We start from the raw sequence: 14,586 nt of genomic DNA, 5'->3' as shown, positions 1-14,586 counted from the left end.
CAAGAGAGTGCCTGGCCGACTTAAGTCTGCAAAGTGAAAAAGAAAGGTGTTAAGCTCAGATCGTGGAAGCGTGCTACAAGAAACATAGGCAAGATAAAAGAAGTGCTAGCTCGGCTACATGGGATGCTATCCAGTCTTAGCTCGGTTTAAGCAAGGGGCTTTAGCCTGGTGGAGCCTTTGGGGGAGCATTCTTAGTTCGGTTTGAACTAAGGGAGTTGGTTTAGCCCCAAGTTTTAGCTCGGTCGGTGGTTGAAGCTTACTAGCGTGGTATTGCGCAAACCTAGTATGGTTCGATAGCTTGGTTAAAAGAAACAAAAGGTCCCTAACCTATGGAAACCGCAAGTATGGAGTGAAGTTTTAGTGCGGTTGTTGGGTGTGGCTAGGCTTGCATCTAATACAAACAGTATCCTAGTTCGGTTGATGTGTGATTTTGGATCAAATACAGTATTTTTCAGATTATTCGAAAAATCAAGTGGTTCTATTGCGTGGTTTTTCCCAGAAATATGGAAGCAAAAGTGGGATGTGCTTTGAAAAACATACAAATAAAACATACTTTGTGTTGCAAAAGAAGTGCGAAATCAACAGAAATGAAGAAGATTCGAACCACTTACCAGTTCGAGGTGAAAGCACTGAAGACGAAAGTAGTAGCAGCAACAAACACGAGCTCTGCAAATGCTAGGTTGGGAAGAGATGGAGGCTCAGAGAGAGAGAAAGAAGGAAATGAATAGTGAAGTGTATGATTCAAAACGAAGGGTTTGTTTTGTGTAGAGGGAAGGACAAAAAGGCGGGACTGTTCAATAAACACGGAGTACGAAGACGGCGTGACAACTGCATTGGGCTAATCAGAGTCTGCCATGTGTCATTGGAATGGAAATTGATTCAGCTAGAGACTGAAGAGACGTTTTGACCGGACAGATTGGTAGCACGATGTGAATTTAGCTCAGTTGGAGGGCTAAAGTTTTTTAGCTCGGTTGGAAGGCTAAAGCATTTTAGCTCGGCTGGTAACAAGTAATCCCTATCATGCTGCGCAGATAGAATTAAAGGGCAATTGAGAGGGTAATTTATATGTAAATTGGGCCGAGTTGGGTAATGGGCCATTCTGTGGGCCACAGTAAGAAGGGCTGAGTAAAAGGGACCATGTAATTAGTCCGGTCCAGAGGAGCCTTGCAGATAGCCCAGTCTGAAAGAGCTTGGTGGTTAGCTCGGTCACCACGGTCGGCGCGGTGACAGTTAGCTCGGTTAAACCATCTTGAGCCGAGGTATTTTTTGGCTTCTACTCAAGACCTTGCTGTTGAGTAGCTCGGTCCAAGTGCGCTATGGTTAGCACGGTCTACAGGCGAAGCCGAGGTACGTGCTACACATAAAGCGTCGGGATAAATGTAACATGAGTATTGTTAGCTTGGTTACATTGTCATTGTGCCATAGCAATGCTAGCTCGGTCGTTTGGACATACCACCGAGCTAGGACCATGTCATTTGGTTTAAGCAGTGAGGGGGGTGTTGAAGGATAAGCATTATCTTTTAGGAGAATAATTCATAGGAGGACTCTGCATGGAGAAATAAGAGTCCTACTAGGATTGTGCCACACGGAACCTATAAAAGCTCACAACATCACCTATGGAAAGGTAACACAACTTTGATTCCCGAATTCACAGAGCTTTTATCTATTTGTCTATTTTGCTGACTTAGGCATCGGAAAAGTATCCGGCACACACCCGCCGGCTAGCTCACGTTTGTGTTTTCAGGGAGTAAAGCGACGACGTTTGGAGGAGTGCAGATTTGGTCAACAGGATTATACGAGAAGAATATTTCTTGCTCGTACAGTTTCCACATCCATCATGTTAATTCATTCACAAGTCCTAATTATTTTTATGTTTTGTTTTTTTGGATTTTGTATATCAAAAAAGGTTATTATCTATCTGTTTATACTATGTATATAAAGTAAACATTAGAATTAGTGTTTATGTCATTTTTTTTTCCTTCAAAAATACTCACAAGAGCGGTTATAAAAACAAACAATTATGCTCTAAAGTTTTTTTTTTTCGGTTGCTATGAAAATATAGCAGTCAATATAAAACCAACTTGAACACCAGATGCTGAACAACTTTTGGCCTAGAGATCAAGGGATTAATTTAATTTTTTGGCTATTTAGCTAAAATATGAACTAAAAAAAACTAGTATGTTTGGGATGACTTTTTGACTTTTTACGAAAAGATGTGCAAAAAATAGAAAGAAAAGAGAATCTTTGACTTTTTTCTATGAGTTGTTGACTTTTTGACTTTTTTAGCAACTTTTTGACTTTTTTGGCTAAACGGGCTAGTTCCCAAACGAGGCCTAAGGTGTCTTTTTACTGGGTGTGATAGATCCGAGTTCAAATCTCATCATTGCGTGAAAGAGTAATAAAGATTTAAAATTGTTGGAGGCTCTAGACTAAAATATCAAAATAAGATCCTATCAAACTAAGCCTTTAAAAAATGGCCTCGTTTGGGAATAAGTTAATTTAGTAACTTTTTGACTATTTGGCTAAAATATGAGCTAAAAAAAATTAGTATGTTTGGAATGACTTTTTGACTTTTTACAAAAAGATGTGCAAAAAGTAGAGAGAAAAAAAAATCTTTGACTTTTTGGTATGAATTTTTGACTTTTTAATTTTTTTAGTAACTTTTTGACTTTTTAGCTAAACAAGCCACTTGCCAAACGAACTCTTAAGAATTTTTTAAACTTTTCTTGAGTTTTAGGCAACAATCTAACTAGCCTAATAGTCGAGCTACTTCTGTTAAAAAAAACAAGACAAGCATAGTGGCATGAATGAATGAGATTGATCAAACCCTACATGACTCTCAAGCATCAATGATCTTCAAGGAAGTTTCCTTCACTAGGAAACACCTTGTCCTTCCCACCCCATAGATACAAATAAATAGGACATTCTCAAATCACCACCAAACATCCAATGAAAGACCAACGAGTTTTCAAAAGAAAAATGTTTCACTGCTCTTTCTTCACCATCTCTTTTTGCTTCCTCTTCTTCCCCCTGCTCCTGATACCGCATGAAAATTACTCTCCCGTTAATGCCCTATCTGTTGATCTAATCAACACAACCTGCAAACAATGTGCCGACAAGTCTACCCTCATCAACTATGACTTCTGCTTAACTTCTCTCCAACCAATCCCCATCAGCCACATTGTGAACCTCCAAGGACTGGCACTCATAGCCATGGAACTAGCTCTTGAAAATGCCACCGACACAATTTCAAGCATAGAAGAGATGTTAAGCAGTGGCCAGTTCGATACTTTTGCCCTTGAGTGCTTAAAAGATTGCTTGGAACTGTATGGAGATAGTGTGCCTATGTTGGTCAATTCCATCGGAGCATTTTTGTTCGAGGAGTACGATGCTGCTAGTCTGCTTCTGAGTGCAGTGATGGAAACAATGTTGACGTGCGAGGACGGGTTTGGGGAGAAGGGAGAAGTGTCTCCATTGACAGAGGAGAATTGCAGTCTCATGCAGTTGGGTGACATTGCTCTGTGCATCATCAACTTGCTTTCTATAGCCTTAGATTCCAAGTTCTCTTGAACTTGCAACTTGTTTGTTTTGCTTATGCAAGTTCTCTTTCCTCTTCATATATACATATATATATTTCAAGTAATGCATTAATTAATGATAATTCAACCTTACATGATGATAGAGTAATTCCTAAGATATGTGTTTTCATTTTCTGTTATTGTTTTTTTATGAACACAAAATAATAGTTTGGTGAATTGTTTTTGAAAACTATTTACGGAAAAATTTCAGAAAACAACCAACGATCTAGAAAACACCAAAAAGTTGTTTTTCCAAATTTCAACAACTGTTTTTGCACAAAAAAAGAGAACAACGCTTTCATTGTTTTTCTTCCAGGGAACTTAAAAAAAACAAAGATGAGTGTAACTATAGGGAATGGAGAATAAAATGTCTGAAAATTAAACTATCTAATTTTGTGGTAAATGACGCTTTCAGATAAAAGGAATTTCCTATATGAAAATAAAGTACAGCATACATTAAAAAGAATCAGACTTCCAAAATTCTGCTTCGGTTCAGAATTCCCGATACACTGTAATCTCAAAGATTTTGATGAGAAAGTCCGTCACCAACCACATGTAAGTATACTTTGAGTAATTAACTGGACATTAACATGAAGCCAAAAAAATACTAATCCAATAAATGGGAATCTGAATAGAAATACATAGCTTGAATCCAACCGGAAAGCGGTGTAAAGTACCACTGGCACTAATTGACAACTAAAGAAACAAACAAACTAAAGAATTGTTCAACAAAACTGACATCATCAAATGAGAACATTTTGCACCGACACACTGTTAAGGAGTCATTCGTTTGACAGTATTTTACAACACTTACAACCAGTTCAACCTGCACGAAGCTTCCTCTCATTTTCATAGATTTAAAAATCTAAGCTTATACAGGTACCCTTTTGCCACGATTACGGTCAAAGAACTGCACATAGAAACAAGCAAATTTTGTGTCAAAGATTTGATAATATGATGCCTGAAAACGTAGAAGATCATTTCCTTCAACAAAAATGCGTAGTTAGAAATTCACTAGTTCCTCTTGTACATGATCTAATTGTAGTCACATATTCATCAAACACCCCCTCCTTACCTAAGCATTTCCAAGCTTCAATGGTCCTAATGCCTTAACTGGTTTCAACTTCTTCAGTGCTAATTCCACCTCAAACTTCTTATTCGACAATAAAACTTATGTTCTCTAGTTTCAAAGGTTACTATAATCCTCTCCTCCTAAGTTTTCTAACAAATTTACAAAGCAACATTTCCATTCCTTAATCTTCACCAACACCCTCAAATCACACTTTTTTTTATACACTTGGTATGACTAAAGTCTCATTTTTTTCTTGTTAGGATTAGTCCACCCATGTGATAAAGGTGGGTCCATATAGTTATTAGGTTGGTTTATACATATATTTTGGTTAGGATGTGTAGAATATGGTTACCTGATTGTGTGAAACTAGGATTCTCATGGGTAGACTATTATAAATAATCATGTAGACTATAGAGTTTTTTCTAAGAGAGATTGAGAGGAGGAAAAAATAGAAATGTAAGGGGTGAGAAAAAATACCGTGAGGACACCGGGGTGAGCGAGACCTCAACTATCCTTGAGCATGGGTTTGGGTAGTGGTGCGGGTTTTGATTGCTTTGGCCATCTCACATATATTCTCTATTTTATTCATATAATATTCATATAGTGAAATCTTTCTTCTGTGGATGTGGGCAATTCAGGCCGAACCACGTAAATTTGTGTGATTGTTTTTCTCTTTGGTGTGTATATGACGTGCTTCCATTTTCTCTTGACAAAGCAAGTTTATACATATTATTTTGGGTAAATTACAAATATATCCCTAAGATTTACTTATAGTATAGATTGCTCCATGTGGTTTAGAAAATTACAAATACCTTCTTATTAGAATTTTTTATTTAACATAATTAACTTAAAAAATAAAATTCATAATTGCTCTCCTATACAATAATAAAATTATCTAAATTATTAATTGAAACATATTCTTAACATCATTAAAATTGTTAATTGACTTGATGATTTATTAATAAAAGGGGTGATTTGTAATGAAATTAGAAATCTCGGAAGGTGGAATGTAATTTCCAGAACCACAGGGGACAATTCGTATTTTAATCAAACCTCAGGGGGTGTATTTGTAAATTACCCTATTATTTTCTTCATCTTTACTATCTAATCTAGTATAAATATTGTTGTTAAGTCTTTTAACTTAGCATTATTAACTATGCTTTTAACCTTGTTATTGACCAATTTATATCTCTTTAAAAAATTCTCATTTTTATCCTTTTGCCACTTTTTAAAACATTCCTTTTTGTTTTTGCTACTGTTTGTATCTCATCATTCCACCATCAAGTATCTTAGATATGGTATTTTTTCATTCGACTATCCAATAACTTTATCGATATTTTTAATACATTCCATCATTGTATTTCACATATTATGGTATTATCTTCCAAACTCTACGTTACTTCTTTAAACATTATATCCATAAACATTTTTAATTTCTCATCTTCTAAATTTCATCAGCTAGTTCAAGAGTTTTTAATATATTTTTCTAGTTCAATGTTTCCCTTTAACATATGTAGTATTTTTAACTATGTTGTAATGTTAAACTCTTTTCAAGGTTAACATTGCACTTTACATATAAAGTGGTCTATGTTTCTTACAAAAAAACTATTTGACTCTTATCTGACCAACTTTTGAAAAATGTCTCTCTTTTCAAAGAAAATGTTGGTTACCATAAGATCAAATTCTACCATGAAATCTAAGATGCCCTATCCAACCTCATTTCAATCACTGAAACTACATTATCTTTTCCTACAAGACCGGTGGAATCTCCATCTATGTAGAGAACTAGTCAATAAAATTGGCTTCTATGGAAGAACATGAAAACACTAAATTGAATTACAAGACAAACATACCGATCTAACAAATGGCTGTTGGAACACCCAACCTATAATAGGTATCTTCTGCACAAAAACTGCCAGCGTTGGCCAGAAGCCACTGCACAAAATACCCCATCAGCAGTCTAATATAAGTAATATAAGCAGAGCACATGAAATAACGTAAGGAAAATTAAATGAACCTGAAAAGAACGATGAACCCATATGTCTCCAAAATCATTCCCAATACAGGCCATCCTACAACTACAAAGAAGAAGCCAGAACCAAAAGACATTGTTCCCTGTACAATCATCAAAAGTCAGAGGGTAAATAAACATGGAAAATCAGTATATGCACTCAATGGAGAGGGAGAGAGAGAGAGAGAGAGAGAGTGAGGGAACCTTGAAATTGCTACGTTTCATGAAGAACTGTGTTGAGGACTTCAGTCCAATGGTTAATGTCACCCCTGAGAAGAAGAGGATCTGATTCAGTATCACCAAAATAACACAATGTTAAGCAGGCATCAAATCAACAATAAGATAAAATAAGCATAAATGGAAAGGCACAATAATCAAAGAAGCTGAGCAATACAGGGAGAAACTTTCACTTACATTTCCCATGGCAAGTAGTCCCTTGTCAAAAAAGAAAATGATCCCCAAGAATGAGAAAAATATGCCAAAAGCTGTCAACCCAATCCCAATCTCTGTTTCACCACAGAGTTGCAAATGCTTTAGTTGATTCGGATTTTGAAATAGATCGAATTACATATAAAGATGAATTGAGAAACAAAATAAATATTAAATGCATCTCATTACAAACATTAGGGAAAAGAACATTAACAATGGTATATTTTCTAGATAGGACAAGCAACCAAAAGTAAATAGAATTTTGTTTCCTTAATCAAAAGCAAAATCACAAGAGGAAACCCATCGGCTTCATCTAACAAGATTTTCAATTCCTTGATAACTCATTCAGTGTGTGAATTGGGGTGATCTTGGAACCACAAGGTCCTTATTTTACCATATAGTTTCCGCACAAGCATGCAAGTCTAACATATATATACTAGCGTATGCCCGTGCCTGAAGGCACGGTATAAATAATTGTTATCGCAACACTATTGAAATTTAAGATTAAAATGCAATTATAAAAATCTATTTAATAGACTACACTTTACAATTTCAAACACATCAAATATAAAAAAAAATTAAATATCAAATAATGCACACCAGCCAATACTCTGCAATTTAAAAGAAATTAAAATTAAAATGCACATCAGTTAGTGTTACGCCACATACATTAGAGCCAATGGAGACCAAAGTTATCATGTTCATACTCATTCAGAAACTGATTAAAGATACAATCTGTTCTTGAATGGGATTAAAGTAAAATTGAATCAGTTTCTGCAGATTGATTTTTTTTTTTTTTTTTATAAAATATTAAATTAATTAAGTGTAATATAAATAATTTTTAAAATAATAACCTGTAAAAAAATATCTTATCATTCAGAAACTGATTAAAGATACAATCTGTTCTTGAATGGGATTAAAGTAAAATTGAATCAGTTTCTGCAGATTGTAATAGAAATCCAAACAGTAGGTACCCTCATAACAACATAAAAAAATAATAAAACAAACCCATTTCCCTATCCCCATTCCCTGTCACAAAAATCTCTATAACCCTCTTTGTTTTGTGCTTCTTAATTCTTTCTTTTCTCCATTTTCTGATGAACACAACAGGCTAACAAAATCTATTCGGTCTCCTATTATTCATTTGCTTCCTTTATTCTTTCTGTTAAAGGAGACCAAAGTCAAGTATGAACATGTGTTAAAGGAGACCAAATTATGAATATGTGTTAAAGGAGACCAAAGTCAAGTAATGACAATTATACCGTGTAAAGGATGTTGAGTATGAACATGGAGACCAAAGTCAAGTAATGATAGATTATGAATTTTCTGAATTTGGCTGGGTACGGCAGTGGAATAACAGCAAGTGGAGTTTGCAGCAGGTAAGGATGTTGTTGATCAATCAGAATTTTGGAGCAGATAATTGTCAAAACTCGAAGAAGAGAAAAACCCTAAAGCAGAGGGAGACCAAAATTACCTTGCGAAGGGAACAACCAAGGGTGGGAGAGAGGGAAGCTTGCGAGAGGTGATGATGAGCAGCGGCCGTTTCTGCAAATCAGTTTCTACAATCTGATCTGTTCTTGATCATTCAAAAAATACAACATAGAGAGGGAGGAGGACAGGAATACCTTGCGAGTGGTGATGAAGAGGAGCGGCTGGGTACGGCAGTGGAATAACAGCAAGTGGAGTTTGCAGCAGGTAACGATGTTGTTGATCAATCAGAATTTTGGAGCAGATAAAATTAAGGGAACAAACTGATGAGAACAGAGAAGGGAGAGGGATAAACATAGAAGAGAGACGTGTGAGAAGAGAGAGATAAAGATGGAATAGAGGGGAGACGTGGGGAAGGAGGAGGCTGAATCTTTGGGCGGGAAGATATATATTTAGGATTGATATAAAATTAAGGGGGTTATCTGAGCCATCCATGTGAATATACAAATGGATCATGGCCCTTGAAATGTCCTAGTAGGACAAATGTCTCTAGGATATTTTCAAAATCCGTTCTGCTTTATTATATATATATATATATTATCTACACGGGAATGGGATGTTTACCACAATTTAAAGAACAACTCCATGAATGGAACCACATTATGCAAACTCCCCCCCCCCCCCCCCCCCCCCCACACACACACACACACACACATAAAAAAAAAACAAATTACACAATCTTTGGTCAGCATGAAAAATAACTTCACCAATGCCTTGGCATACCTCATCACAACTCTAAATACTGAATCCTACGAAAGAAGTCCTATAGGATGATGTATGCAAAATGATATACAATTATTTGGAAATTGGATTTATAAGAAGATCATTGGCACTGGCCCAAACCAATCCACAAAAGATGGATCAAATCTACTTGTAGGTGATTGAAGAAAATTTCAAAGCATTCATTTCAGAATGAACATTGGCCAATGCCTTAGAAATACAGTGGATGAAAGTGAGGCACTGATAAAGAAATTTTTACAGAGTCACTGAGCAAGTACTAGATTAGGCTAACTCACTCACTGGCCAGAAACGATTTAGAGCCACTTTCATTTCTTGTGTTATCAACATAGAGAGTATAATGAAAATTGAATCATAAGATGCAAACGCACACACACAAATAAATACATGTGTTGATGAGTCACTCACTTTTGCGGTCATTCATTTCGAAGGAAACCATTTTGAGTCAGATACGAATTGCTAAAATTCCAACGAGTGAACTGCATAGCAAAACAAAACGGATCAAATCGAAGGAAATCAAATTTCCATTCCACAAATCAAAAACAAAGACAAAAACACAAAAACAACTCTGTTCAAATCCGAGCACTGGTTGCAGCCCAGTGGGTAGGGTTTGAATGGAGATCTGTCAGCAGTACCTTGGTAAATCAGACGAAAAATGAACCTCTATTCGATTGAACGAATCTTGAGAAATCCAAAGAGCTATACCAGATCAGGAACGAACCAATTGATGGAGGAAGATTGAGATTTGAGGATGAAGAGAGAGAGAGAGTGAGAAGAGGTGGGGGCGCGTGTGGGACACGGAGGAGTTTCGGTTTCGCCTTACGTGCGAAGGAATTGATTATGGTTTGCTTAATGGCGTTGCTGTTCAGACAAACTGACACATGATTAATAAATTCCCCAAAACGAATGAGTTGACTCAGTACAGGGTCAAACCGCAAAAACCATTAGGCCCATTACCCCACCGATCTTCCACTATTTGTTTGGTCTCCATATGGGGCCTGGGCTTATTATTTATAAATAATGTCAGGTATGGCGAAAAATAATATTACGAAGATTTTTTATTTTTTGATTAGTGTATGATATTTGATTATGAGTGTAATTTAAAAGGGTAAAATTTTTTATGATCATTTTTATGATTCCTAACATTGCTCATTATTTATTTATTTTTTGAGAATTACATGCAGTTAGAAGAAGTAGAAAAAAAATTACAACACATGTTTTATTTTCATTTTATTACATATACACTTACATATTTTATGCGTTAGTAATTTTTTTTATTTTTTATTTTTTATTTTTCCCACTTACATGTAGTTTCCTCTTCTTCTTCTTTTTTTTTAATATATTTTTTTAAATTACATTAAACTCTTTTGGGATTTGAAAAAAATATGCAATCGCCATGTTTGGTTTATCTCTCAAAAATATGGTTAAAAGTTTCAAAACTATTTTTTTCTTTACTGCTCATCAATCAATCACTTTTTCTCTCTCTTCTCTCTTTCTCAATCACTTTTTTTCTCACACTCATATATTCAACTATAAAAAAAGTATCAAATCATCTCAAATTTCAAAACTCAAAAACTATTTTCAAAATATAAAACATAGCCGTTTTGGCAAGTTGGTAATAAGTAATTTTTTTAATTTTTTGACTTTTTTAGGTCACATTAGCACTCTACTTTTTTACACAAAAGCCAAAAAAACTATCCAAAAAAATCAAAAAGTTAATTTTTTACGGACTTTCAAAAACACCAATCAAACAAAGTCATCTTTTGGCAAATGAGTTGATTTAGGTTGAGATTAAAAAAATACAAAAAGATAAAAATATGCTAAATAAGTTAATAAAATAAAATGTCACATTCAAATCATAATCATTTCATTTTTTCTCTCACAAAAAAGTCAAAAAATTATTCTCAAATGAAGCTAATTTAGCTAGCCTAAATTAGCCAAAAAGCCATAAAGTCAGGTTTAAAAAAAAAAAAAAATCCCAAACGAACCCAAAATTTTAAATTTTATAAACTCTTTCCAAAAAATTATTTTTGAAATAATATCTCAAAACAAACCAAACAAGGCAAATAAATTTCATAAATATTATATTTTTATATTGAACTCCTTAAAATTTTAATTCGCGCAACTAATAAATTCCTTTACATAATTAATTTATTAGCCCTGATAAAAAAAAAAATAATGCTATTTATTTTATATTGAAATGTATATTTATTTTTGTATATTTTAATCGTCTACATTAATTCTCGCTTCTTTAACCTAGGCTAATATAATTTTGTCAAAATTGTATAATGTTGGCTGTATTTTCTTCAAACTTTTCACACTCTCGTTCTTTACACAAAAGACGATGCTTCATCACACTTTCGTTTTCAAAAATGCATCCCAAATTGTTGATTGTAAATTTCACATCCAACAGCCACTCTAAATCATTTTCAAATTACTCTAAACTGGTTTCAAATTCATAACTCATCTTATTAATTTATTAAACCATTCAAAATCACAATATATATATATATATATATATGCGCTTTGTCCCTTTCTTATTATATTAGAAGCGAAAATAATAGAAGTAATGAAATACAAATTAATTTTTTTTTTTATACAAACTGATGTGCCAATTGAGTTGTCCATATCATTTAATTTAATTTTAATAAGTCTATTTCAAATATTAATAATTTGCTACTGTACGCCTTGTGAGTTTGTAAGAAAAAATTCTTCCAAAAAATTATTTGTATAGAAGTTTCTAAAGATTAATGTCCTTGCTAGTTTCCAAATACAAAAATGGGAAGGATACAATTGTTTTGTAATCTTAATAAGACAACAAATTAGTGTATGTGTATGATTGATTAAAAATGAGAAATGCGAATAGCATTGTACAAAAACATAGACATAATTATAGACGGATAAATTCACCAAAAACGAGCGTGTGATGGGACTCACAAATCCACGGCAACCCCAACACATGGTCGATTTGGATAATTTGTCGGTTCAAATACCAATGCTACAAAATGTATGCTATTGAGAAGGCATCAATTAGTAACTTCACACACCCTAAAAGCAATTGTAAATCTTTAGCAGAAGAAAAGAACAATGTGGATGATAACTAAAAGAGGCTTTGCAAAAGATTCTTTTTAGTAGAGAAACGACATTCTAGGCAGGCAGATAAAAATCTAGAAAATTATGTGTGCGCGCGCGAGTAGTCAATTCATTTGTCTGGGGAAAAATAGGGAACACAAAAATTAAAATGCTAGCTGGAGGAGAGACGGTAAAATAGCTTATCATGAATATGATTCCACTATGCACAGCATTTGCCAGTAATAATTAACACTACAACTACCATGTTGCTGTTAGCGGTGGCACCAGAGCCGGACATTGTCTCTTTCTTATATTCCATCAAACATGACGAATCATTTTTTCCGTCTTTCTAGTTCATTCCCTCCATGAGTGAAATGAGCTAAAGCCGACTTCAGAATCATCAACAGAATGGGATATAGTATAGATCAGAAAAGACTTAACAATCTAGTAAAATATATATATATATAATTTGCCCAAAATCAGAATAGCATGACACTGCCTGTCAAATCTGATTGCTACTTCAAAATTTAATTGGATCCAACCAGGTTGAAGGAGAGAATGTATCAGACTAACCGCAAAAACTCTTTGCAGGTTGGATAGGCTCATTGAAAACACAACAATATGGATCTCACTGTAAGAGAACTATATCACCTTGAAAGAGAATTGCTGTGAAGAGCAACATCCCCTCAACCTCTTAAGATGATAATTGAAAAGAAAACTCAAGATAATGATATTCCACTCTGTTGTACTAGATTGACTAATTTAATTTTATTATATTTTCCTTTTTTAAAAAAGTAAGGTGAATTGCTAAAGGGTCACAAAGTGCCAACAGTGAACAAATCACCTCCAGACACCGATTTAGATGATGACAAAATAAATATGATCACATCAAGCTCCAAGAAAATAGTCTAACACCACTCAAAAAGCATGATAATTCGACTTAAGATAGATTCAGATACATTACCGTTCTCACAGGAAGAAGACTCCACCACGGTCTGCTGAGAAGTTTGTCTCCAAATTTACAGCTGAAAGCAGCATTTGGATTGGAATATCTTCTGGCCTTAATAAGGATATACTCCAAACCCCCTGCCAATGTATCCACAATGTTTGCAAGCAAAAAACAGATTTTAATGGCCACTGGATTTTAACATTCAACCTGCTGGGGTGTTACATGAGCTGCAAGCACGTTCCTTTAGGCTTACTCTTCTCCCTCTAATGTCTTCAACTTCAATCAACTTGCTACCGCAGTCTAATTCATACAAAATGTTTTTTATTCTTGCCTTAAATATTAGATTAGTGTTATGACATTGTAATAGTACCATTAATTACACACAAAAAAATTTGTATGTTTTGGGTTGGAAGCATTTTATGAACATCATAATTCACGCTGAGACCTCCAATAGCCAGATCATCAAGGATGTTGGATGCCTGTGGACAACCAGATGGCAAGCTATACCTCAATTTGCATCCCACGACAGATTAGCCCAGAAATGTTACGCACAAAAGCACAACCACTACAATTCACTTTGGACTAAATACAAATTTGCTTGAATTGTTTCCAAAAATCTTCTACTATATTATTTAGAATAAATATTGAGAACTCTAATTTTGGAGCTCTAAAAAGAGCTGTAGTGATGTGGCAAGGAGTGGGGCCCACACGTGATGTGATGTGATGTGTGTGCCTATGTTTTTGTTTTTTTGTTTTTTTTTTCTCTTGTCACATCACCATAGCTCTCTTTAGAGCTCCAAAATTAGAGTTCTCTATCATTGTTGTATTATTTATCGTGTTTTATAGGACTGAGTATTTTGGTAGGTAATTTTATAACTTTTAAGACATGGGTTGTAGGCAATTGCCAATTATCCTAGTATATGCCAAGTTATGCTATTGGGTCTTCCTATATGTTTTAGATGAGTTTTCAATCAAAAGTCTTAAGTTCCAAGGTAGGATGTCCAAGTTTTCTTAGATTTAAGAAGCCTTTTTAATTCTATTAAAATTGTGTATCACTTCTAAATCAATAGAGGATATGTTCCAGAGAATTTTCAGCGCTTTTGAAACTTTTTTGTAAATTATGTGAGACAATTCTAATCCTTATCGTGATGCATAAAATTTTCTTCTTATTTCTTTATTTTTAGCCTTTAAACCTCACAAGCAGATCTAATCTACCATTTTTCTTTAAATTAAAACCATAGATTGTTAA

General features: G+C 34.5%; 2 protein-coding genes across 2 annotated transcripts; one reads left to right on the top strand and one right to left on the bottom strand.

Annotated features, from left to right (window-relative positions):
• The first annotated feature begins 2,919 nt into the window (after positions 1-2,919).
• LOC114281132 (putative invertase inhibitor) lies at positions 2,920-3,676 on the top strand. Its single transcript, XM_028223577.2, has one exon. The coding sequence runs from the start codon at positions 2,950-2,952 to the stop codon at positions 3,568-3,570; it is 621 nt and encodes a 206-aa protein (XP_028079378.1). The 5' UTR covers positions 2,920-2,949; the 3' UTR covers positions 3,571-3,676.
• A 493-nt stretch (positions 3,677-4,169) lies between these two features.
• Positions 4,170-10,298, bottom strand: LOC114281133 (vesicle transport protein GOT1). Its single transcript, XM_028223578.2, has 7 exons — positions 9,952-10,298; positions 9,725-9,795; positions 7,076-7,167; positions 6,866-6,946; positions 6,668-6,765; positions 6,504-6,585; positions 4,170-4,488 (listed from the first exon to the last, which is right to left on the bottom strand). Exons 2-7 carry the CDS (start codon positions 9,753-9,755, stop codon positions 4,450-4,452), a joined length of 423 nt encoding a protein of 140 aa, XP_028079379.1. The 5' UTR covers positions 9,756-9,795; positions 9,952-10,298; the 3' UTR covers positions 4,170-4,449.
• Positions 10,299-14,586: the final 4,288 nt, after the last annotated feature.

Source organism: Camellia sinensis, chromosome 13 (assembly GCF_055761805.1).
Source record: "Camellia sinensis isolate YWXY chromosome 13, ASM5576180v1, whole genome shotgun sequence".
Classification (NCBI taxonomy): domain Eukaryota; kingdom Viridiplantae; phylum Streptophyta; class Magnoliopsida; order Ericales; family Theaceae; genus Camellia; species Camellia sinensis.
Note: the sequence above shows the minus strand (reverse complement) of the source record. Positions and strands in the feature narration are given on the sequence as shown.